The 22,883-nt window shown below is 46.3% G+C and overlaps 1 protein-coding gene across 1 annotated transcript in view; it reads left to right on the forward strand.

Annotated features, from left to right (window-relative positions):
- The window catches only part of CFB (complement factor B), a 37,257-nt gene that overhangs the window by 1,455 nt on the left and 12,919 nt on the right, over positions 1-22,883 (forward strand). The window contains exons 2-11 of the mRNA XM_083491718.1: positions 4,051-4,257; positions 5,178-5,363; positions 6,452-6,625; positions 8,065-8,160; positions 11,117-11,253; positions 13,480-13,618; positions 16,119-16,271; positions 17,599-17,694; positions 20,114-20,251; positions 20,887-20,984. Of these exons, the coding sequence (XP_083347844.1) occupies positions 4,051-4,257; positions 5,178-5,363; positions 6,452-6,625; positions 8,065-8,160; positions 11,117-11,253; positions 13,480-13,618; positions 16,119-16,271; positions 17,599-17,694; positions 20,114-20,251; positions 20,887-20,984 (1,424 nt within the window). The remainder of the gene's footprint in view (positions 1-4,050; positions 4,258-5,177; positions 5,364-6,451; positions 6,626-8,064; positions 8,161-11,116; positions 11,254-13,479; positions 13,619-16,118; positions 16,272-17,598; positions 17,695-20,113; positions 20,252-20,886; positions 20,985-22,883) is intronic.

Here is a 22,883-nt window from a genome sequence, read left to right on the forward strand (position 1 = left end):
TGAATACTCATTTCCCCAATGTCGACAATTTATGTGATTTTTGAAAGTATTTGATAGACAGCTATTGAGTCTCTGGAAGCATTTGGTAGGTGGTGTGCAATGCTACTCATTATCCAGCAATTTGTCTGATTTCACATATGAAGCTCGGCAAAATAATCAAGGGGTTGTTGGATGGAACGCTCAGATTTTGCATGTATTTAGCCTGTTTTTATTTTTGAAAATTGAATCCAAAGCTTCACACTTAAATTTTGAAGGGCAAAATTGGAAAAACAGGAAATCTGCAAGCGTACATTTTAGCTCCACTCATGCCTCAGAGCCACTTCAAATGTTACAAAATTCCTGCAGGGGAGCATTTGGGTGTAGAAACTTGGAATGTAACCCACCTGTCTGGGATGATAAAATACCTGCCTGATTTATGTGTCGGTGGTCCTGGGGAGGTTTGTACTCCGTGCATATTTGACACGCGTTGTGAGTTGTAGTTTAATTCCTACATCAAAGTGCTTTTGGTGTACAATTTTTGTAGCTTTTGCAGCAGGTTTACCAAAAATTCATAGAGGATCAGGTTACCAATGGCTTCCTAGCCACAATGGCTATGTTCTACCTCTGCTGAATAGCAGTTGAATCACATGGAAAGAGGAGCTCTTGAACTCGGGACCTGCTTGTAGGCTTCCCAGAAGAAGCTGGTTGGTCACTGTGAGAACAGGAGGTTTGATCCAGCAAAGCTTCCCTAATATTGTTAGGTTTTGTCTTATGTTGTGGTTCAGGGCAGGCTTCCTTTCTGCTGGGGCATAAAGAGACTAGTTCTCATTGAGGTGATAAACTTATATGTGGCCACAGCACTTCAGATTGCAAGTGGAGGCTTAGATGCTTGAATAGGTAAAGGTAAAGGGACCCCTGACCATTAGGTCCAGTCGTGACCGACTCTGGGGTTGCGGCGCTCACCTTGCTTTATTGGCTAAGGGAGCCGGCGTACAGCTTCCGGGTCATGGGGCCAGCATGACTAATCTGCTTCTGGTGAACCAGAGCAGCGCACGGAAATGCCGTTTACCTTCCCGCCGGAGTGGTACCTATTTATCTACTTGCACTTTGACGTGCTTTCGAACTGCTAGGTTGGCAGGAGCAGGGACCGAGCAACGGGAGCTCACCCTGTTGCGGGGATTCGAACCGCCGACCTACTGATCGGCAAGTCCTAGGCTCTGTGATTTAACCCACAGCGCCACCCACGTCCCAGATGCTTGAATACTCTCCCATAAATGCAATTCCCTCCGTGGAAAATACAAGGTGTCAGGGAGAGGGGTTCTAGCTGAGGCTCTTTGCTGTTACACTACTTATCTGTGCACATGGATTCTGGAGTGGTGCAGTTTAGCCATAGGGTTACAAACGCCGTAAAAACCAGGTTGGAGTCTATGTTTCTTTTTCTGGCTTTACAATTTTAAAATAGAGAAGGTAGTTCCGGGCGATGTTTCGACTTGGGGGCAGGATAACTGACTTCAGGAAATGTCAAAATAAAAAAATTCCTTCCAGTAGCACCTTAAAGACCAACTAAGTTAGTTCTTGGTATGAGCTTTCGTGTGCATGCACACTTCTTCAGATACACTGAAACAGAAGTAGCCAGATCCTTCTATATAGTGAGAAGGTGGGGAGGGGTATTACTCAGAAGGGTGGTGGGAATGGGTGATTGGCAGATAGCTGAGATGAGCCTGTTGACGACTCTTAACGACTGCAATAGGTCTTACAGGAAAAGGCAAGGGGTGAGAAGGTGAGAAATGGCTTAGTCATGTATAATGAGATAAGAATCCAATGTCTTTGTTCAAACCAGGTCTCAATTCAGCAGCTTCTCTTTCCAGTCTATTTCCAGTCTAAGGAATTTCAGAAATAGACTGGAAAGAAAAGCTGCTGAATTGCAACTCATTACCAAACTTAAAACCATGGAGAGACCTGGTTTGAACAAAGACATTGGATTCTTATCTCATTATACATGACTAAGCCATTTCTCACCTTCTCACCCCTTGCCTTTTCCTGTAAGACCTATTGCAGTCGTTAAGAGTCGTCAACAGGCTCATCTCAGCTATCTGCCAATCACCCATTCCCACCACCCTTCTGAGTAATACCCCTCCCCACCTTCTCACTATATAGAAGGATCTGGCAACTTCTGTTTCAGTGTATCTGAAGAAGTGTGCATGCACACGAAAGCTCATACCAAGAACTAACTTAGTTGGTCTTTAAGGTGCTACTGGAAGGAATTTTTTTATTTTGACTATGGCAGACCAACACGGCTACCTATCTGTTCAGGAAATGTGTCTGTATAAACAGAGTCTTGGATTAGCCATTATACTAAATACACTAAGCTGTACGGTCAGAGACCAAAAGTGGAGCTCTTGCGATTCTTGCGAATTTCCCAACGAGAAGAATAAATCAACATTGCACCATCTGAGTCTTTGTGTGTGTGCTTGCGTTCGGTAGATAGCAGAATGGTGAATTCAGATTTGGGAAGGGCAAGATCCTGTGGTTTCCTCAGCTATGAAGCATGCTGGGAGGCCGGGGACAAGGCCCGGGCCTGTTTCTCCTCATGTTCCCTCATGTATAGTGACTGGTTGATCTAAAAAGCTGCCACCTCTTATATTTCCATTTCATTTATGGTGTCTTCTAAACTGGTGAGAAAGTTGATGATTATATATTTCCAGATGGAGGCAGCAACTATGTGTGTAGCTCCAAAGCTTTTGTGGGCACCAGGGGAAAACCTCAAGGGCACCAGGTTGGCTCCCAGTATGTTTCCCAGCACAATTCAAAGTGTTGGCGCTGACCTTTAAAGCCCTAAATGGCCTCAGCCCAGTATACCCCCATTGTTCTGCCTGGATACTGAGGTCCAGCGCCGAGGGCCTTCTGGCAGTTCCCTCACTGTGAGAAGTAAGGTTACAGGGAAGCAGACAGAGGGCCTTCTCGGTAGTGGCACCCGCCCTGTCGAACACCCTCCCATCAGATATCAAGGAAATAAATATCTATCTGACTTTTAGAATACATCTGAAGGCAGCCCTTATTAGGGAAGCTTTTAATGTCTGGTGTTTTATCATATTATTATTATTATTATTATTATTATTATTATTATTATTATTATGTTGGGAGCCACCCAGAGTGGCTGGGGAAACCCAGCCAGATGGGCAGGGTATAAATAATAAATTGTTGTTGTTGTTGTTATAGCAACCCCAGAAGTAAAATAATGGCAGATAATGAAGGGGTATGGTTAGGGTTACCCCCCCCCCCCAAGCCCTAAAACTGTCTGTGAATTCCCCCCCAGCCAGGCCTCAAAAGCCTCGCCTCCAGCATTTTAAAAACTGCATTTTCCTCTAAGACAAAATGCATTAGGTAAGCATTCCGCGCTTGCGGAAAAGCTTGCGGTAACTAAAAAAAAAAGATTGCAACAAGGTAGAGAACAGAGCCCATTGTCTTCTCAGGCCTTTCTCAGAGCCTTTGGTCTTGCTAAAGAACCACATTGCAACTTGCTTTTTGTCTGGGAACCGTGCCAAAGCACAAGAATGAAACAACAGGAACACTCTCACCCCCTTCCTGGGAAAAGTCCAAAAGTGGTCCCAAGACAGCTTTCTGTTCATGCTCAGAGGAACTCCTGGGCAGGACTCTTGAAGAAGGGGGAGGGAACTAAAAAGGGGGATATAAACTCTGTGCAATGCCTGTGAACTTCGTGCTTGTTTGTGACTTATCACACTAGCTCCTCTGCCCACCCGGGATGGCAGAATAAAGCTCTTTCTCTGGATTTAACCCCTTGGTGTCGTTTGGCTCCTTTTCGTCCCAGCTCGGGCGCAACATTTTTCCTACCCATGGTTTAAAGGGCCTAAAAAGGCTACAATACCATAGGGCAGGCTCCAAAGCAAAATCTGGCCACTTATGAGTGTCTCTTTGGGGCATGTTAAGAAATCTCAGTCAGCTGGAGCAATGTCTGCACTTTGATGCGCACAAGCCGGTCGTGTGGGCTGTCAGTGGTGATCTGAACCTTTCCCTTCTTTTTAACTTTCTGCTTTTTTCCTTTTCCCTCAGATGCAGCTGATAATGCCTGTGACCCCCAAATCGCTGAGATTGCTGGGGGACGGTATACAGTACTGGAAAACGGCACTGTGCTGAAATATGAGTGCCCAGATGGGAAATACCCATACCCTACAGACTACCGGTTTTGCCAGTACGATGGGACATGGAGCCCCATGCAGAATGCACTGAAAAGCCGCGTCTCCAAGGCCAGTTGCCGAAGTACGATAGAGCACTCAAATATGCCGATTTATTGTGAATCTAGACATTTGTAGGGCAAATGCATCTGTTCTTGCTTTCTGATTTTGCCACGGCTAGTCCTCCACAAATGTTACCTTTATCTATTATTTTCATATGGTGAATATTAATCTTTGCCAACTGATCAGGGGACATAGACCTTGGCCTGCTCCTGTGTCTTTTAACAGCACCTGATTCTGCCAAACGCAGCAACGACAGGGAAACATTTCTCTGATGTGGAGATACGCATTGCAGCGCCTGCTAATATCTACAGTTCAAGCTGCAGTTAAAGACTTAGGACTGTAGGCTGCTAGAAAAGTTAGCACATCTGAAAAGATCTGGCGGCTCTTCCAAACAACTTATTTATTAAGCATTCCTCTTGGCTTGCTTGCACAAAGCTTACACAGTGGTTAGAGTATATCCAGTCTTTATTGAGGTTTCATTCTGATTGGCTTACACATCTTCCCGTTTATCGCTGGTTTATCTCACAATCTTTAATACATTTCACTGTCACTTACCAAACTGCAAAGAGCCCACTTCTTTTAATAAGTGGATTTATTGTGCTACAACAACAGAGCCTTTTGATCCACTTTGAATTGTGCAGACCTCAAGTTCTGGTATGTCCCTCCTGAGGTCTGGAGGCACCCTTAGTTTTTACTGGTGTCCCAATGGCCTTTGACTTCGATATAGCGCAACAGATGTTGCTGTGAGAATTGCAACTTGAGCCTTCTCCAACTTTTCAAATAGCATTTGGGGCTGGAACAGCCTCAGAGGACCAGGACAGGATTGGCTTCATATGGCAGAATCTGAGGATTGTATGGGGGGTGGGGAGGAGATGTTTGATTGGTCAGAGGATGCAGACCAATTACTAGATCCTACTTACTGACATTTGCTATTCCTTCCAGACATCACCTGCTCCAGGCCTCTGGATTTCGAAAATGGCCAATATGAGCCCCGCCAGGGGTCCTACAACGTAGGCCAGGAACTGAGGTTTGAGTGCTACCAGGGTTACACGCTGCGAGGGTCACGTAATCGCACCTGCCTCCCCAATGGGAAATGGAGTGGAGAGACAACCATATGCGATGATGGAGGTGAGTTTAGCGTGCATTTACTGGCAGGCTCTGCCAGTTTCTCCTTTTGGGGAGAGAGGGGTTTCATTTTTCTTCACTTCCATCTTTCGATTCTATCCATCTGGCACCTTCTGTGTGGTCAGTCAAGACCTGAGTCACTATAGGAAACCAATGCAACTTGCACAAACCGCAATTGGTAAGGTAAGCCCTTGCAAGAACGTGAATCTCTAGATTGAGATCCTTGCAAAGAATGCAACTTTGCTGCAGGTCACACTATTTTTCACAAGAGGTCGACTGCAAATCTGTTTAAAAGCGTTCAGCTGCCTTTAGCTTTTATAATACTGAACAGTGGCCTGGCGGCCCTGGCTTACTTTGCTGCATGCTGAATATGAGGATTCCTGAAATAACAGGCACTGTGAATAACTAGGGAAGGGGGAGTCTACATCTTTGGGAGAGTTTTGGGCATTGGCAGATAGCTGTTGCATGCATACAGCAGTTCCGAGACACAAAAACATGTTGTTGTTTAGTCGTTTAGTCATGTCCGACTCTTCGTGACCCCATGGACCAGAGCACGCCAGGCACTCCTGTCTTCCACTGCCTCCCGCAGCTTGGTCAAACTCATGCTGGTAGCTTCGAGAACACTGTCCACCCATCTCGTCCTCTGTCGTCCCCTTCTCCTTGTGCCCTCCATCTTTCCCAACATCAGGGTCTTTTCCAGGGAGTCTTCTCTTCTCATGAGGTGGCTAAAGTATTGGAGCCTCAGCTTCAGGATCTGTCCTTCCAGTGAGCACTCAGGGCTGATTTCCTTAAGAATGGATAAGTTTGTTCTTCTTGCAGTCCATGGGACTCTCAAGAGTCTCCTCCAGCACCATAATTCAAAAGCATCAATTCTTCAGCGATCAGCCTTCTTTATGGTCCAGCTCTCACTTCCATACATCACTACTGGGAAAACCATAGCTTTAACTATATGGACCTTTGTTGGCAAACTCTGCTTTTTAAGATACTGTCTAGGTTTGTTATTGCTTTTCTCCCAAGAAGCAGGCGTCTTTTAATTTCATGGCTGCTTTATAGCAACAGCTACATAACTGTGATTCTGTTCTCCTACCTAGCGGGCCACTGCCCCAACCCTGGCATCCCCATCGGTGCCCAAAAAGATGGCACCCAATATCGAATTGAAGATCGAGTCCACTACAGTTGTGACAGAGGACTCTCTTTTGTGGGATCCAAAGAGCGGGTTTGCCAAGAATCAGGAGCCTGGAGTGGATCGGCACCGGAATGTAGAAGTGAGCTGGGGGAAACATATGTGGTCTGGAATTGGAGGTTAAATCCTGGAGGAGTGGACCAAGAACTGTGACCATGTTAAGGATAAATAAAAAAATTCCTTCCAGTAGCACCTTAAAGACCAACTAAGTTAGTTCTTGGTATGAGCTTTCGTGTGCATGCACACTTCCGAAAGCTCATACCAAGAACTAACTTAGTTGGTCTTTAAGGTGCTACTGGAAGAAATTTTTTTATTTTGACTATGGCAGACCAACACGGCTACCTATCTACTACTGGAACCATGTTAAGGATGCCATACATCTGGTATTTCCAGGACAATGCTGGGATTTGGTTGCCAAAAGTCACATCCAGGCGGAATTTCCGTCAGCTGATTTAAATGTCTGGAAAACCTGGACGTATGGCAACCTATTGTGGAAGTGTGGTTTTTTGCCGAATTATTCAAAAAATAATAATAATCAAAAACTGGTATTTTGGGGGGAGATTTTGCAAAAACAAAACAAAACACCTCAACAACTGACCCAAAACAAAAGTTTCTACTTCCTGAAATATGGCAACCCAAGTTTACCAAAAATAAATTATACTGGGGAATAACCAGCTTTCACTTCAGATTTGTTCATGCATTGAAGGTTGACGTGGTTCGCATGTAATGGCCAGTCATGAATGTGCTTCAGGCTCATGTGCTCTGGCTTCCCTCCTACCCTCATGCAAGTCTAATTTCCTTCCTCCCTTCCTGGTTTTGAGCAAACTGTAGTTTACCATGAAACCCAAATCCAACAAACTGCAGTTTGCATCCACATCAGAACTGGAATCCCATTTCAAACTGTGTTTCTAGTTCCATTTTGCAAATGCAAGGGAATGGTGTTTTGGGGTAACTATCAGTTGTCTGGGGACGCGGGTGGCGCTGTGGGTTAAACCACAGAGCCTAGGACTTGCGGATCAGAAGGTCAGCGGTTTGAATCCTTGCAACGGGATGAGCTCCCGTTGCTCGGTCCCTGCTCCTGCCAGCCTAGCAGTATGAAAGCATGTCAAAGTGCAAGTAGATAAATAGGTACCGCTCCAGCGGGAAGGTAAACGGCGTTTCTGTGTGCTGCTCTGGTTCACCAGAAGCGGCTTAGTCATGCTGGCCATATGACCCGGAAGCTGTACGCCGGCTCCCTTGGCCAATAAAGCGAGATGAGCGCCACAACCCCAGAGTCGGTCACGACTGGACCTAATGGTCAGGGGTCCCTTTACCTTTACCTTTACCTTTACCTATCAGTTGTCTGATTCATGGGATGGGGTGGGGGGACGCCAACCATATCTGGCGAGATCAGAGGCCCCCATCCTTTGACCTTCATCCTTTTCATCAAGTTTGCTCAAGCTGGCTTCAGAATCTCCTTGCGCGAACAAGTTCTTAACACTCCAGATTGCTAATTCCCTGTCTCCCCCTTTTCCTCCCCAGACCCTTTCACCTTTGACACTCCAGAAGAGGTCTCCTCCCAGTTCATCTCATCCCTCACTGAAGTGGTCGAGTCTGCAGATTCCAACAGAAATATGTGTAAGTTTCTGAGAGCAAAGTGGGGTTTTGGGCAAGGATACCCCTGGTCCAATTTGCAGCTGTGGGACAACCACATTGTGAGATGCTCCCCATTTTCCTGAGTGGTAAGATAACCCAGGAAAGTGCTACCAAATTTCCTCTGGAGCAAACAGCACTAGGAACATTGCTTATTTTTGAGACGGTACTCTTTCCTCTATAGTTTGATTAGGTGTGTCTGCAATGGTTTCTTTTTGACAAATGTATAAGCAGGGTGTGAGCTGAGCGAAGGCAAACAGCAATACAGTCATACCTCGGGTTACAGCCGCTTCAGGTTGCGTTTTTTCGGGTTGCGGAGGACCAAAACCCAGAAGTACCAGAATGGGTTGCTTCCAGGTTTCAGCGGTTGCACTTTGCGCATGCGCAGAAGTTCTGAATCACAACCCTCATGCGCACGGACACGGGTTGCGAACACTGTGGGTTGCAAACGTGCATCCTGCACAGCTCATGTTCCCACCTCGAGTGTCCTGTGAGGCAGAAGATCCCACCTAGAGAGTGTTGTAGAATTCAACCAAAAAGGGGAAATGGGAGCAGAATTTTTCAATGTTTACTTACTTATCCTATGCCCTGAATGGAGCTCAATTCAGCCAACATGATCTTGTTGTTGCTGCTGCTGCTGCTGCTTTCAGTTTGGAAATGATACATTATTATTTTTATTTTTTTTTAAGATATTTATTAAAGTTTCCAATTTTTTGCAAAACATAAAGAAAAAACAAACATAAAAATATTAAAAACACATACATTTCACAGCTTATTTTCTTATAACCTATTTCCTCGACCTCCTCATACCTCCCCTTCTTGTATTCCCAGTTTGAATTGTTTATACAGCAAATCCTTATCTCAAAGCATTACAGCTTAAAAAAATAAAAAGAAAAAAATAGAGAAAAGAAACACCTTATTTTCTCTCCAACATCTTAAATTGTTATAATTTTAAATTCTTGCTTACAAAAAGAAACTCGTTTTATCATAATTACAGCTTTAAACCACTTAATTTCAATCCAACATCATTCAACATTCCTTAATTTTACAATATTTTTGCAAATAGTCCTTAAATTTTTTCCAGTCTTCTTCTGCCGACTCTTCTCCCTGGTCACGGATTCTGCCAGTCATTTCTGCCAGTCCCATACAGTCAATCAGCGGAAATGATACATTATTTATTTGGGGGTTTTATCCACTTGTATTGTGTTTCCTTTGCACTGAAACGAATGGGATGGAATAATATAATCACAGTGTAACTTACTTAATTGACACAATTGTGTAATTAATTACGTAAGTTACCTCATTTCTTCACGGTGGACAGGAAGAGGAGTTGCAGCGGAACAAAAACAGTGCTGTAACATGGCAAATTCTTTCCCCCCCTCTTTAATATTTCCCTGTACCTTTGCAAACCTTGGGAGTTATTCGTGGGTGTGGATGGTGTTGCCTGACCCACGTAAGCAGCAACCCTAATGTCTGAAGGCTTACTATCCATTTAAGTTCTACTCAAGAGTAGGCCCATTGCCTCTCTCACCACCAAAGGAACACAAGTGAACAGCAGAGAACCTGCACAAGCAACGCTGACACAAAAACCCACATATCATAGCTGTCAACTTTTCCCTTTTCTTGTGAGGAATCCTATTCGGAATAAGGGAATTTCCCTTTAAAAAAAAGGGAAACTGAAATATCCTCAGAGTCGCAAAGTGATTTCATGCTCTTTATTCAGCTCATAGTGGTGAGGAGGAATGAATGAAAGTCCCCTCAAAGTATCTGCTTTATATACATTATTTACACAATGGGCTGCACATGATTGGCTAATTCTGGAATTCTACTGTAAGCCAATCAGGTTGTGGATTCACTTATATCTGGAGCATGATTGGGTGGTTCCTGCCAACCAATCATACTGCTGCATTGTTCTAGGACCAATCAGACTGCTGCAGTTTGGATCCTATTCAACTCAGTACATAACAGAAACGTTGACAGCTATGCCACATATATTAAGTAAAATAGAAACATCACCACCTGACCCACCCCCACTCATCTTTCCCCCCCTCCACCTCTTTCCCCCTATTCTTCCTAATGTCTCAACAAATGAAACCGATTTGTAAAAAAAAAAAAAAAGTTACATGGGGGGGGGGGAAATACGAGAGAGAGATATTGCACATACCTTTGTAAATCAAGAAAATCTTTAATAAAAATACATTTTTAAAAAAGAGTAAGTAAAGGTAAAGGGACCCCTGACTATTAGGTCCAGTCGTGGCCGACTCTGGGGTTGTGGCGCTCATCTCACTTTATTGGCTGAGGGAGCCAGCGTACAGCTTCCAGGTCATGTGGCCAGCATGACTAAGCTGCTTCTGGTGAACCAGAGCAGCGCACGGAAATGCCGTTTACCTTCCCGCCGGAGCGGTACCTATTTATCTACCTGCACTTTGACGTGCTTTCGAACTGCTAGGTTGGCAGGAGGAGGGACCGAGCAACGGGAGCTTACCCCGTTGTGGGGATTCGAACCGCCAACCTTCTAATCACTAAGTTCTAGGCTCTGTGGTTTAACCCACAGCGCCACCCGCGTCCTCCCCCCCCCAAAAAAAGACTAGGCCCATTGAAATCCATGAACCTAAGTTAGCAGTGTCTATTATCCTCAGTGGATTCCCTCTGAGTAGGACCAAGACAGCTCAGAGGAAACAAGGGGGACGACCTGCAACAAAATGTAGTCTGGAGTGCTGTTGTTCAGGATTTCAGTTACTTGTTTCTATTCTCCCTCCCTGCCTTTCCAGTTTTCACACACACACACACCTTGCATCAAACATTTGGCATCCCATGACCACTGATCATGTTCAGTCCTCAGTGGGCTGTTTGGTTGGTTCCTTCCCACTAATTTTTTTGGGGGGGCGGGTTGCTAACCTTTGCTGATACCTCCCCTCTTGTGGCTCTTTCCTCCCCACAGCTGCTACAGGGAAGCGTAAAATCAAGATTGAGGTTGATGGCTCAATGAATATCTACATTGTCCTTGACGCCTCCCGGAGTATTGGTCAGCCAACATTTCACAAAGCTCGGGATGCAATCATCAAGTTCATCGAGAAGGTGTGGTAGGCTGAGAAACTTTATGTGTTCTCCCTTTCCCCAAGAAGAGCAGCGTGAGATCAGTGTAGAAACAGAGGTCTGCTGTAAAGCCCCTACTCTATTGACTAGGATCATCAGTGGAACAAAAAGTTGTCAGATCTGGGTGGAAACCTTGGTGGGGAGCAAAGCTGAATGGGAAGGAGGAAGGGAAGCAGGCTCCAGGCATCTGGGTTCTGAGTCTTGGAGAAGGAGCTGACAGTTAGTCCAAGTAGGCCAAAAGTCAGAGTAGGCGAGTGGTTCGTAACAGGGGGGTGAGTTCCAGGACAGAGGGCCCAGAAGAGGATATATAGTCAGTTGGAGAGAGGTTTGGAAGAGAGATTGTTACTGTTTTGTAGCAGCATTAGCACAATGGCAATTGCTCCAAGCACCTTAAAACTTGGTTAGATTTACATCTGCTCTCATCCACCTTTAAACAGACATTTCCCATGAAAATACTTAGGCTAGAATAAATCACAGAGCTTAGCTTTGCAAATAAGTGAAGATTTTACTCACAGAGTTTGGTAGTTATAGCAAACAAGCCTACATCCGTTAGTAGTAAAAGTAAAGAAGAACAAGAGTTCCAAACAACTTAAAAAGAAAGAACTTGGTTTCCTTAAAAAATTATAATGCAGAAGATGCAGGCAGTGAAAATCTATTTTAGAGAGATTCATTTATTTGCAGGATCAGTTGAGCTGGGAGCCATGCTGCAGCTCCAGTGTTTTTTCCAGGAAAGGCCGAGGGAGAGAGAGGCAGATGCTTTCTCAAGAGACAATGCTCTTGTACTGAGGGGAGTAGCTTCTGAGGCTAGGGCTTTATAGGGCCAGGTGGGCAGGGATTGGCCATTGACATCAGCTGACCAAGTAAGCCCTCAGACATGCTGCTAATGCAAGCTAGATGATGCTCTCGATGCACAAATTTTAGTCTGCTAGACTTGCTGTGGTAACATAGATGGGGCAGGAAGGTAGACACTGGAATCTGATTATTGGGATTTCCAGGAGAAGATATCAGAATCCTGGCACCTTGCAAGCGGAACCCAACAGTTTGAGGAGGTGAAAAGAGTGAGAACCTAGTAATTTCCAGGTTTGGAAGGAACGCAACCCAAAGTAACAACCCCTAATCCTGTAATTTCTACACTGAGGTAGAAGATGGTTAACTGAGTTCATCCCTCCCTCTCCTAAAATGGTTTCTGGTTGTCCTCAGAGATGGAACTCACCATGAAAGCTGAAGTGTGCAAAACAACAACAATATGTTACGTGAAACATATTCAATAAACACACAAGACGTAACCGGCTGTACTTTTGAATAAAGTACTGTTCATGGTATCAAATTGTAGATTTCAGCAGCTACTACTATGCTATAAGATCCACTGTCCTGTGATATCATATATGAGTTTGTACTACTAATGAGAGGGACGCGGGTGGCGCTGTGGGTTAAACCACAGAGCCTAGGACTTGCCGATCAGAAGGTCGGCGGTTCGAATCCCCACGATGGGGTGAGCTCCCGGTGCTCGGTCCCTGCTCCTGCCAACCTAGCAGTTCGAAAGCACGTCAAAGTGCAAGTAGATAAATAGGTACCGCTCCAGTGGAAAGGTAAATGGCGTTTCCGTGCGCTGCTCTGATTCGCCAGAAGCGGCTTTGTCAGCTGGCCACATGACCTGGAAGCTGTCTGTGGACAAACGCCGGCTCCCTCGGCCAATAAAGCAAGATGAGTGCCGCAACCCCAGAGTCGGTCACGACTGGACCTAATGGTCAGGGGTCCCTTTACCTTTACCTTTACTACTGATGAAGCCCAAGACGGCGAAACAAGGCTAATATTCTGGAAATCCTTGTCTTAGACCCTGTGAAAGGATTCTGTGGAACTGTAACAACCTTTCACGTGGATTGTTGGACTTTATGAACAGACAGGTAGACTACACACTTAAACATATATGGACCTTATGCATGAACTGATTAGTGAATGAACTGATCCACTGGGTCTTCTGCTTTTTTCCTTGAACTTTATGAGCTATGTCTGTTGAAATCTACAATTTGATACAACGAACAGTATACCTTATTTATTCAAAAGCATAGCTGGTTACGTCTTGTGTGTTTATTGACCTGAAGTGTACAGCTTGAAAAATAATAATAATAATAATAATAATAATATTGACTAATAACTATTGCCATGAAGGTTCCTCCTTTCTCTTGACACTCTGTCCTCTCAATATAGATATCCAGCTATGACACTTTCCCTCGCTACGGCATCATCACCTTTGCCACCCAAAGCAAAGAGGTTTTGAGTACGACCAACCCAAAGAGCAATGATGCCTCCTGGGTGATTGAGCAGCTGGAGGCCCTGAAATATAATGGTAAGCTGCATTCCTGACCTCTGCTAGGGTGGTGGTTAGGGAGCTGGGCAAGCAGAAGAGTTTGGATTTGAAATAATAATAATAATAATAATAATAATAATAATAATAATAATAATAATAATAATTAATAATAATAATTAATAATAATTAATAATAATTTATTATTTATACCCCGCCCATCAGGCTGGGCCTCCCCAGCCACTCTGGGCGGCTTCCATAGAAACCAAAGATATGCTAAAATATCACACGTTAAAAACTTCCCTGAACAGGGCTGCCTTAAGATGTCTTCTGAATGTCAGGTAGTTGTTTATCGCTTTGACATCTGCTGGAAGGGCGTTCATCCCGCTGAGACTACCCGAAGGAGTCTCAAAGCGGCTAACATACTCCTTTCCCTTCCTCCCCCACAACAAACACTCTGTGAGGTGAGTGGGGCTGAGAGACTTCAGAGAAGTGTGACTGGCCCAAGGTCACCCAGCAGCTGCATGTGGAGGAGCGGGGAAGCGAACCCGGTTCCCCAGATTACGAGCCCACCGCTCTTAACCACTATACCACACCGGCCAATTCAAGAGAATTGGGTGGGGTGGGGTGTATGTTTACTGTACCTTTGGGGGACAAACAGCAGTCTGGAGGGAGAATATTTGGCAAATGGCTCCAGACTGCTTCAGCATCCCACAACTGCTTTTCTATCAAAACAGAAGCAGCCTGATTGACTGAAATTTGGCTCAGTTCACATTTAAAGGCAAACCTGTTTGGTTTGCGCTTCCCAGAAACACACACAAACCAAGGCAGGGCCGCCCTTTGAAATTCATACTTCTCTAGGATAGCTCAGTTGGTAGAGGATAAGGTAAAGGGACCCCTGACCATTAGGTCCAGTCGTGGCCGACTCTGGGGTTGCGGCACTCATCTCGCTTTACTGGCCGAGGGAGCCGGCGTACAGCTTCCGGGTCATGTGGCCAGCAGGAACAAGCTGCTTCTGGCAAACCAGAAACGCCGTCTACCTTCCCGCCGGAGCGGTACCTATTTATCTACTTGCACTTTGACGTGCTTTCGAACTGCTAGGTTGGCAGGAGCAGGGACCGAGCAACGGGAGCTCACCCCGTTGCAGGGATTCGAACCGCCGACCTTCTGATTGGCAAGTCCTAGTCTCTGTGGTTTAACCCACAGCGCCACCCGTGTCCCTAGAGCAGGGGTCTGCAACCTTTAAGACAAAAAGAGCCACTTGCACCCGTTTCCGAAGGGAAAAAAACTGGGAGCCGCAAAACTCGTCATTATAAAAATAACTGTTTTGTCACTTTTTTGTTATTTCTTTGTTTGACCCCTCAGAATTACTCCTCCTGATAGACATAAACGTTAAATTAACAAGTTACCTTTTTGTGTGTGTGTGTTCTTCACTCCCCTTCAAAACAGTGACCAGCGCACATGCCCCCTTTCAATGCAGTGACCAGCGTACATGCCCCTTAAAATGTAGCGGGCAGGAAGGTGACGTCGGGACGGTGCGTGACTAACGCACGCACCGCCCCCATGCGACGTAACAGCCAGTACAGCGCCCGCCACAGTGGGGAGTGTCGGGGCGCACAATGCGCCTCCTCCCCTCACTAGTATCCGCCCTGGAGCCGCGGCAAAGGTGTAAAAGAGCCACATGCGGCTCCGGAGCCGCGGGTTACAGACCCCTGCCCTAGAGCATAAGACTCTTATGCATAAGAGTTGTGGTTTTGAGTCCTACATTGGACAAGGATTCCTGCATTGCATGGAGTAGATGACCCTTGTGGTCCTTTCCAACTCTACAATTCTATAAATAATCTCTGAATTTTGCAATGCTGTTCTCAGGCTAAGTAGCGTGTACAATAGGTCATTTGCTAGTGCCAGTTTTGTGTATAAATGCATCTTTCTGCATGAAAACAATGTACAGTGTTGCCCCGCAAGACGAATGCCTCGCAAGACGGAAAACTCACTAGATGAAAGAGTTTTCTGTTTTGGAGGTGCTTCGCAAAATGAATCTCCTATGGGCTTGCTTCGCAAGACGAAAAGGTCTTCCGAGTTCCTGTGGGGTTTTTTTCCTCCCCCCCTTTTTGTAAGCCGCTAAGCTGCTTATCAGCTGATCCGATAAGCTGATAAGCCGCTAATAGCGCTAATCAGATAATCCTTCAATGGGCTTGCTTCGCAAGACGAAAAAACCGCTAGACAGAATCACAGAACGGATTCTTTTCGTCTTGCGAGGCACCACTGTATGGCAATGCATTATACTGGGGAACACGGCTTTGCAAAGAGAAAGTATGGATTTTCAGGGGATTTTCCATGAAGTGATGCAGAAATGTGGAAAACTGAACTGAAGGCCTGGAAAAATGAGAAACCCAAATTGGCACATTTGCCCACCGCTAATTGTAGAGGCCTGTTTTTTTCCCCCCTACAAGGAAGCCCCTGAGGACTACTGAGGCTTTCCTGAGCTGCCCACCTAGTGGGTTGTTTGCCCTGAGCTGAATCATTCTTCTTCTTCCTGCAGAACACAAACTAAAGCCTGGAACCAACATTTTCAAAGGTCTGGATGCTGTCTATAAGATGATGATCAACCAGCAAGAGGACCAACTGAGGGAGGGGTTGGATCCTGCTCCTATTGCCACCACCACCCGCCATGTTATCCTCCTCTTGACTGACGGTGAGACAGTAAGGAAGGGGGAATGTTACCTGCATCTCCACCTTTCCTCCTCCTTTTAAAAAGAATTATTAGAACAACGATTTCAGAAATTGCTTTGTTTATTTTGAATTTCTGTCCCATCCTTCCTCCCAAAGAAGCCCAGTTCCCAGCAAGCACATACATGATAAAATGTCTTTTAAAAACAGTTCCGGTACAGGTGCAAGCTGGGAAATACCTCTACTTAAAAGGCTTGCTGCTTTTCCTTCTTCTTTTTACCCATAATGGGTCCATAAAAAGTGCCTCAGAGCATGTGTGCTATTCTATTCCTAGGTGACTGCAACATGAGTGGATGGCAAGGGGACGGGGTGGGGGGGGGGGGCTTACCCCAAATCCTGTCTTTGAGAAAATCTCTCTATCCAGGGACCAATGTTTTTGGCCTGTTTTTAAAGGGTAAGGTAAGGGACGCAGGTGGCGCTGTGGGTTAAACCACAGAGCCTAGGGCTTGCCAATCAGAAGGTCGGTGGTTTGAATCCCTGCCACGGGGTGAGCTCCCGTTGCTCAGTCCCTGCTCCTGCCAACCTAGCAGTTCGAAAGCATGTCAAAGTGCAAGTAGATAAATAGGTACCGCTCCGGAGGGAAGGTAAACGGTGTTTCCGTGCGCTGCTCTGGTTTGCCAGAAGCGGCTTAGTCATGCTGACCACATGACAAGGAAGCTGTACGCCGGCTCCCTCAGCCAATAAAGCGAGATGAGCGCCACAACCCCAGAGTCGGTCACGACTGGACCTAATGGTCAGGGGTCCCTTTACCTTTACCTTTTAAGGGTAAGGTGTCCCCGATAATGTGCAAAGCATCTTTCCTCTCTGGAGAGACTGTTGGCCAAGACTCCCTTCAAAACGGTTCCAAACAATGGCATTTAGCAGAACTTCCATCTTAACAGGGACCCTCTTCCTCTGAGTACAGTGGTACCTCAGGTTACATACGCTTCAGGTTACATACGCGTCAGGTTACAGACTCCGCTAACCCCGAAATAGTGCTTCAGGTTAAGAACTTTGCTTCAGGATGAGAACAGAAATTGTGCTCCGGCGGTGCGGCAGCAGCAGGAGGCCCCATTAGCTAAAGTGTTGCTTCAGGTTAAGAACAGTTTCAGGTTAAGTACAGACCTCCGGAACGAATTGTGGGCTTCCAAGGAGCCTGCCAGAAACACAAGACTGTTAAAAGTGGAGTTTTGTTTGCTCCAATGGGGCTCCCTTAATTATGGCCTTGTAGTCTTTCCCTCCAAAAGCTGGAGGGCATTCCAGTACCATCTCTTCTACGCTCACCAAATTCTCTCCCTTTCTCCTCGTCCCAGGAGACTACAACATGGGAGGGACCCCTGTTCCTGTCATTGGAAGAATCAAGGAGTTCCTCAATATTCCCGGCCAGCCCGCTCGTAATGACTTCTTGGGTAAGACACGTCCCGTAACAGTGATGCACGCTGGGCTTTGTGGGGTGGGGGCAGGAATAGTAAAGGGCAGCAATGACCTAGATCACCATTAGAGAATGGTATCATAGAATTCCAGAGTTGCGTGGCGAGTTCCTGCCTCCCCCCAGTGGAAATAAAGACACATGACACAATTATTTAGGTTAATGGGCAAAAAATGGCCACAATTTTATTGGTTACAGGTAATGAGTGGTATTGGCTTAGGCATTGGTCCTAACCGACTATACGGCTTCAGCCTGCCTGCTTGAAGTCCGGGAAGGGTTAACCAGCAGTAGAGGGAGTCCTGCTGATGCACATCAACTAGGAGCTCCCCTGGGGTCACCACTCGGGGGCGTGCCTTAGGCCCTCACCTCCACAGACTTCGGACAGGGCCATGCCCCCCGGAATCCTTTATCGGACTACCCTTCAATATGTGGGGGAGGTGATGGCGCTTCCTCCCCTCTCTCATCTACATAACAATACCCTTACCAATGCCTAACTGCCAATGCCGAAGAAGTTGTGATGATTTGCTACGAGGTAGGCAAAAAACCATCAAGGGACGCGGGTGGCGCTGTGGGTTAAACCACAGAGCCTAGGACTTGCCGATCAGAAGGTCGGCAATTCAAATCCCCGCGACGGGGTGAGCTCCTGTTGCTCGGTCCCTGCTCCTGCCAACCTAGCAGTTCGAAAGCACGTCAAAGTGCAAGTAGATAAATAGGTACCACTCCGGCGGGAAGGTAAACAGCGTTTCCGTGTGCTGCTCTGGTTCGCTAGAAGCTGCTTAGTCATGCTGGCCACATGACCCGGAAGCTGTACACCGGTTCCCTCGGCCAATAAAACGAGATGAGCGCCTGGACCTAATAGTCAGGGGTCCCTTTACCTTTACCTAGGCGAAAAACCTAGCCAATTTGCCAAGTGGAAAAAATTCCTACCAGGCCCCTTAACAGCGACCAACCGAGGTCCATAGCAATGTCGGAAAGAAAAACCTAAAGGGCGGGAGGATGGGAAACCGGAGCAGCTGAAGCAGCCAAAAGAGGGAGATCCCTGGCCGCGGAGCACTAAATAGTGCAGGCCACGCCCCCAGGCCAGCCGATTGGCTGGCCAGGTGATGACACGGCCAGGGATACCCTCAGTCGCGCGGAGGCTGAGAGCCAGCCCCCCGCGCACCTGGAGGGGGCATGAAGCCCGCCACCCCACCTCCTCTCCAGCTCAGAAGTGGCTTTGTCCAACCTTGTCCAACCCCCTGCAACGCAGGAATCTTTTGCCCAAAGTGGGGCTGAAACCCACGACCCAGAGATTAATAAGAGTCTCATGCTCTACCGTCTGAGCCACTCACGGCTACTTTTCATCTTGACTCATCTTACCTTCCAAATCTACAATTCCAGGATATTTCATTCATGCTATGATATATCTTGCCTGTACATTAGCTTTGGTCATTCCCACTACTATCATTTAAGGTGATTTTTTTTTTTTTTGATCAAGCAAATGTTTAGGCACCAAACGTGGATTGCAGGCTGCATTTACCCTGCATACCATATAAAACAATATAACTACAGTGGTGCCCCGCAAGACGAATGCCTCGCAAGACGGAAAACTCGCTAGATGAAAGGGTTTTCCGTTTTGGAGGTGCTTCGCAAAACGAATCTCCTATGGGCTTGCTTCGCAAGACGACAATGTCTTGCGAGTTCCTGCTGGTTTTTTTTCCTTCCCCCCCCCCTTTTTCTAAGCCACTAAGCCGCTTATCAGCTGATCCGATCAGCAGATAAGCCGCTAAAAGCCTCTAAAAGCCGCTAATAGCGCTAATCCGCTAATCCTTCAATGGGCTTGCTTCGCAAGACGAAAAAAACCGCTAGACGAAGAGAATCACAGAACAGATTCTTTTCGTCTTGCGAGGCACCACTGTATGCAATACAATGAAACTGTGTGTGCATGTACACACACACACACACACACACACAGCATAACAGTTGGCATAAATCAATTCACGATGTACAGCGTCACAAAGAGGACAAGGCTGAAGAGCACTGCTCTATGAATCCATGGAGCGACAATCTTTGGCGAGACGTTATCTCTTTGACTTGTTACCATGTGTCCTTGGCTGCATATGCTGGTTTTCACATGCACAGGAGGAACAAATATTTTGCATCTGTAGTTCAGGGTCACAGTCTGCTACGGGATGAATTTATATGTTTGCCAAGGGGGACCAGAAGTCGTACTATGAAAAGGGCATAGAATCAACGAGCCTGCCTTATTTCAGAGGTACTTCTTCCATGAACAACTGTGGCACAGGAAGGCCTTTTGCCCTCTGTCGCATGCTGGTTGTTGTTGGTTTTTTCTTTTCTTCATGTGGGAGCCTAAGAAATTCTTGACTCACCCTTGCCTTCCACCCCCCACTTGTGCCTAGACGTTTATATCTTTGGTATTGGGCCCATGGTCGCTATAGAGAATATGAACGCCTTGGCATCTCAGAAGCCGGGCGAAAGGCACGTCTTCAAGCTCAAAGACTACGATGAAGTACGGGATGCCTTTGAAGAAATGATTGGTAAGGCAAACCTCCATTTCAGGGATTTCGGCACTCCCCCGACTTGTCCTTCAACATTTCCTTTCCCAGAAATATCTGACTCTCAGCCTCCTCTCCATTCCTCATCCTTGGTATCTATGACACAGCAAAGATAAGTTTCTCAAAGGCCAACTCAAATCCCCATTTTCCACATCAACTTTTCTCTCGTTGCAGAGGATACTGGGAAATGTTTGAGAGCACCTACACGACACTGGCCACTCCTACAGGTCTTAGTGCTACTCAGCGTGAGCAGAAAGTGCCATAATGGCCAGTAGCTTGAGTGGATTAGAGCCATACATGAAAAACATTAGCCATGATGGCTGCATGGAACTAGGGAACCTGGCCTTCCAGAGAAGCACCTGTCTGGCTGTCGTAGAAAGCAGCGTGTCAGGCCCTTGGCCTCATCCAGTACTTCTTGTGCCCTTTAGCAGCCCCTCAACACTGGCTCAATGTATAACCAAGAAGCTGGTGCTCTCAGCTGCCTCCTCCTATCCGTCCCCACCACTTCCTTTCCCAGAGGAACCCAGGAGTCCTGACCCTTTTGCCTCCTTCTCAACCCACGAGGCCCCTCTCTCCTTTCCTGGGGAGCTGAAGGTGACACCGCTTTCTCTTTTCAGATGAGAGTCAGGTTCTGTCCATGTGTGGCTTGGCCAAGGAGCACACGCAAGCGAAGGACCAAGAGAAGAATCCCTGGCACGTCACAATTAGCATCCGGGTGAGAGCGGAACAAATGAGAAGGAGACAAGGGTTTTCTGCAGTAGCAATCTGATGGAGATGTGGTTCTTTAGTGACAGCCTGGTGGATATCTGGTTTGGGTTCATGGCTTCTGGAGCCTCTGAGTAGACAGAGAATGTTCGACCCAAGCATAGTGCCAGCTATAGCATCCCCTGGCGCCCCCATCGCTAAGGAGGGTCCTTGTGAAACTTGCTGGGTGGAAGTATGGTGTGGTTGCTTAGCAACCACAGGGCCTGCTTTTCAGCCATCTCCTGCACAGCATCTCTTTGTCCAAATCTACATACAGCAGACCCTCCAAGTGCCCCTATTTTCCGGGGACAGTCCCAGATTTAGACACCGTCCTGATATCTGATTTGATCCTGGAATGTCCTGCTTTTCCTTAGGCCATTCCTATTTTTGTTAGAGAAATTTTGGAGAGAATGGAATAGGATGTCCCTGTTTTCATTGGAGAAATGTTGGAGCATATAGAATAAAAAGGTAAAGGACCCCTGACAGTTAACTCCAGTCGCAAACGACTCTTGGGTTGCGGCACTCATCTCGCTTTACTGGCCAAGGGAGCCGACGTTTGTCCACAGACAGTTTTTCTGGGTCATGTGGCCAGCATGACTAAGGCGCTTCTGGCAAAACCAGAGCAGCACACAGAAATGCCGTTTACCTTCCCGCCGGAGCGGTACCTATTTATCTATTTGCACTTTGACGTGCTTTCAAACTGCTAGGTTGGCAGGAGCAGGGACCGAGCAACAGGAGCTCACCCCGTCACAGGGATTCGAACCACCGACCTTCCGATCGGCAAGCCCTAGGCTCAGTGGTTTAGACCACAGCACCACCCGCATCCCTCACAGCGCCACCTATAGAATAGGATGTCCCTATTTTATCCGACAAGTGATGGAGGAGACGTCCCTATTTTCATCAGAGAAATGTTGTAGGGGATTCATACAGTATTATGCAGAATGAGGTAATAGGAAAAGATGGTAGAATTCTGGACTGTACCACTTCAGACAGAACAGGGGTGAGGAATCTGTGGCCTAACCATGAGGAAACAACATAATACCCAAGCCTTAGCCTTGTGCAAGATACAGTGTGGTGGTGGGGGGGGGGCACCAGGATTCATTTTCACCCCAGGTGGGCATGTAGAGCTCACGCTATCCAACAAGCCAAGTTTAGGATTGCCACATATTTTCCATGGGGCTGGTCCTCTGTTCCTTCAACTGCTGACAGAAATTCAATAGCTATAATTTCCTCATCCCTGACTCTCTGTCATAGCGATAAGGTCCACCTGTTGAATTTCGGCCTTCAATACTGCTTTTTCTTGGCTGGACTTGTGACGGCCTACTTGAAGTTGTCTATGGTTGCAATCCTATGCACCCTTCCAGGAAATATAAGCTCCATGGAACCCAGTGGGAGTTGCTTCCACATAAACATGCATAGGATTGTGCCATGGGTTGTCTGGGTGTTGCTCTTTTTTATTACTATTATTTTATTTGCTCAACACACAACAAAAAAAGGACAAAATGAACCATAGTGAAAGCACCATCAGTTGCGCCTTACATAGAGAGTTAATATAAGTTTCATAATCAATCAGCTGTAATGGTCTCTTCTTTATAAACCCAACTTCCCATCTACTCCATAAATCAAATTACCATTCTTTACTGCCCATACATGTTATTACTGTCATTTCACAGCACGTTCAAAATATGTTAAATCAAACGATATTGCTTGAGTTATTCAAATCCTGCTACGGCTTCTAGGTCAGTATTATTAATTTTCAAATATATTTTAAATACTTCCCATTTTGAAATGAAATCTTTCCTTGGTTTGTTCTTTAATATTTCGGATAAACTATCTAATTCAGCATAATCGATCATTTTATGGACCTACT

Source organism: Podarcis liolepis, assembly GCF_965112155.1.
Source record: "Podarcis liolepis genome assembly, chromosome: 2".
NCBI classification, from domain to species: Eukaryota; Metazoa; Chordata; class Lepidosauria; order Squamata; family Lacertidae; genus Podarcis; species Podarcis liolepis.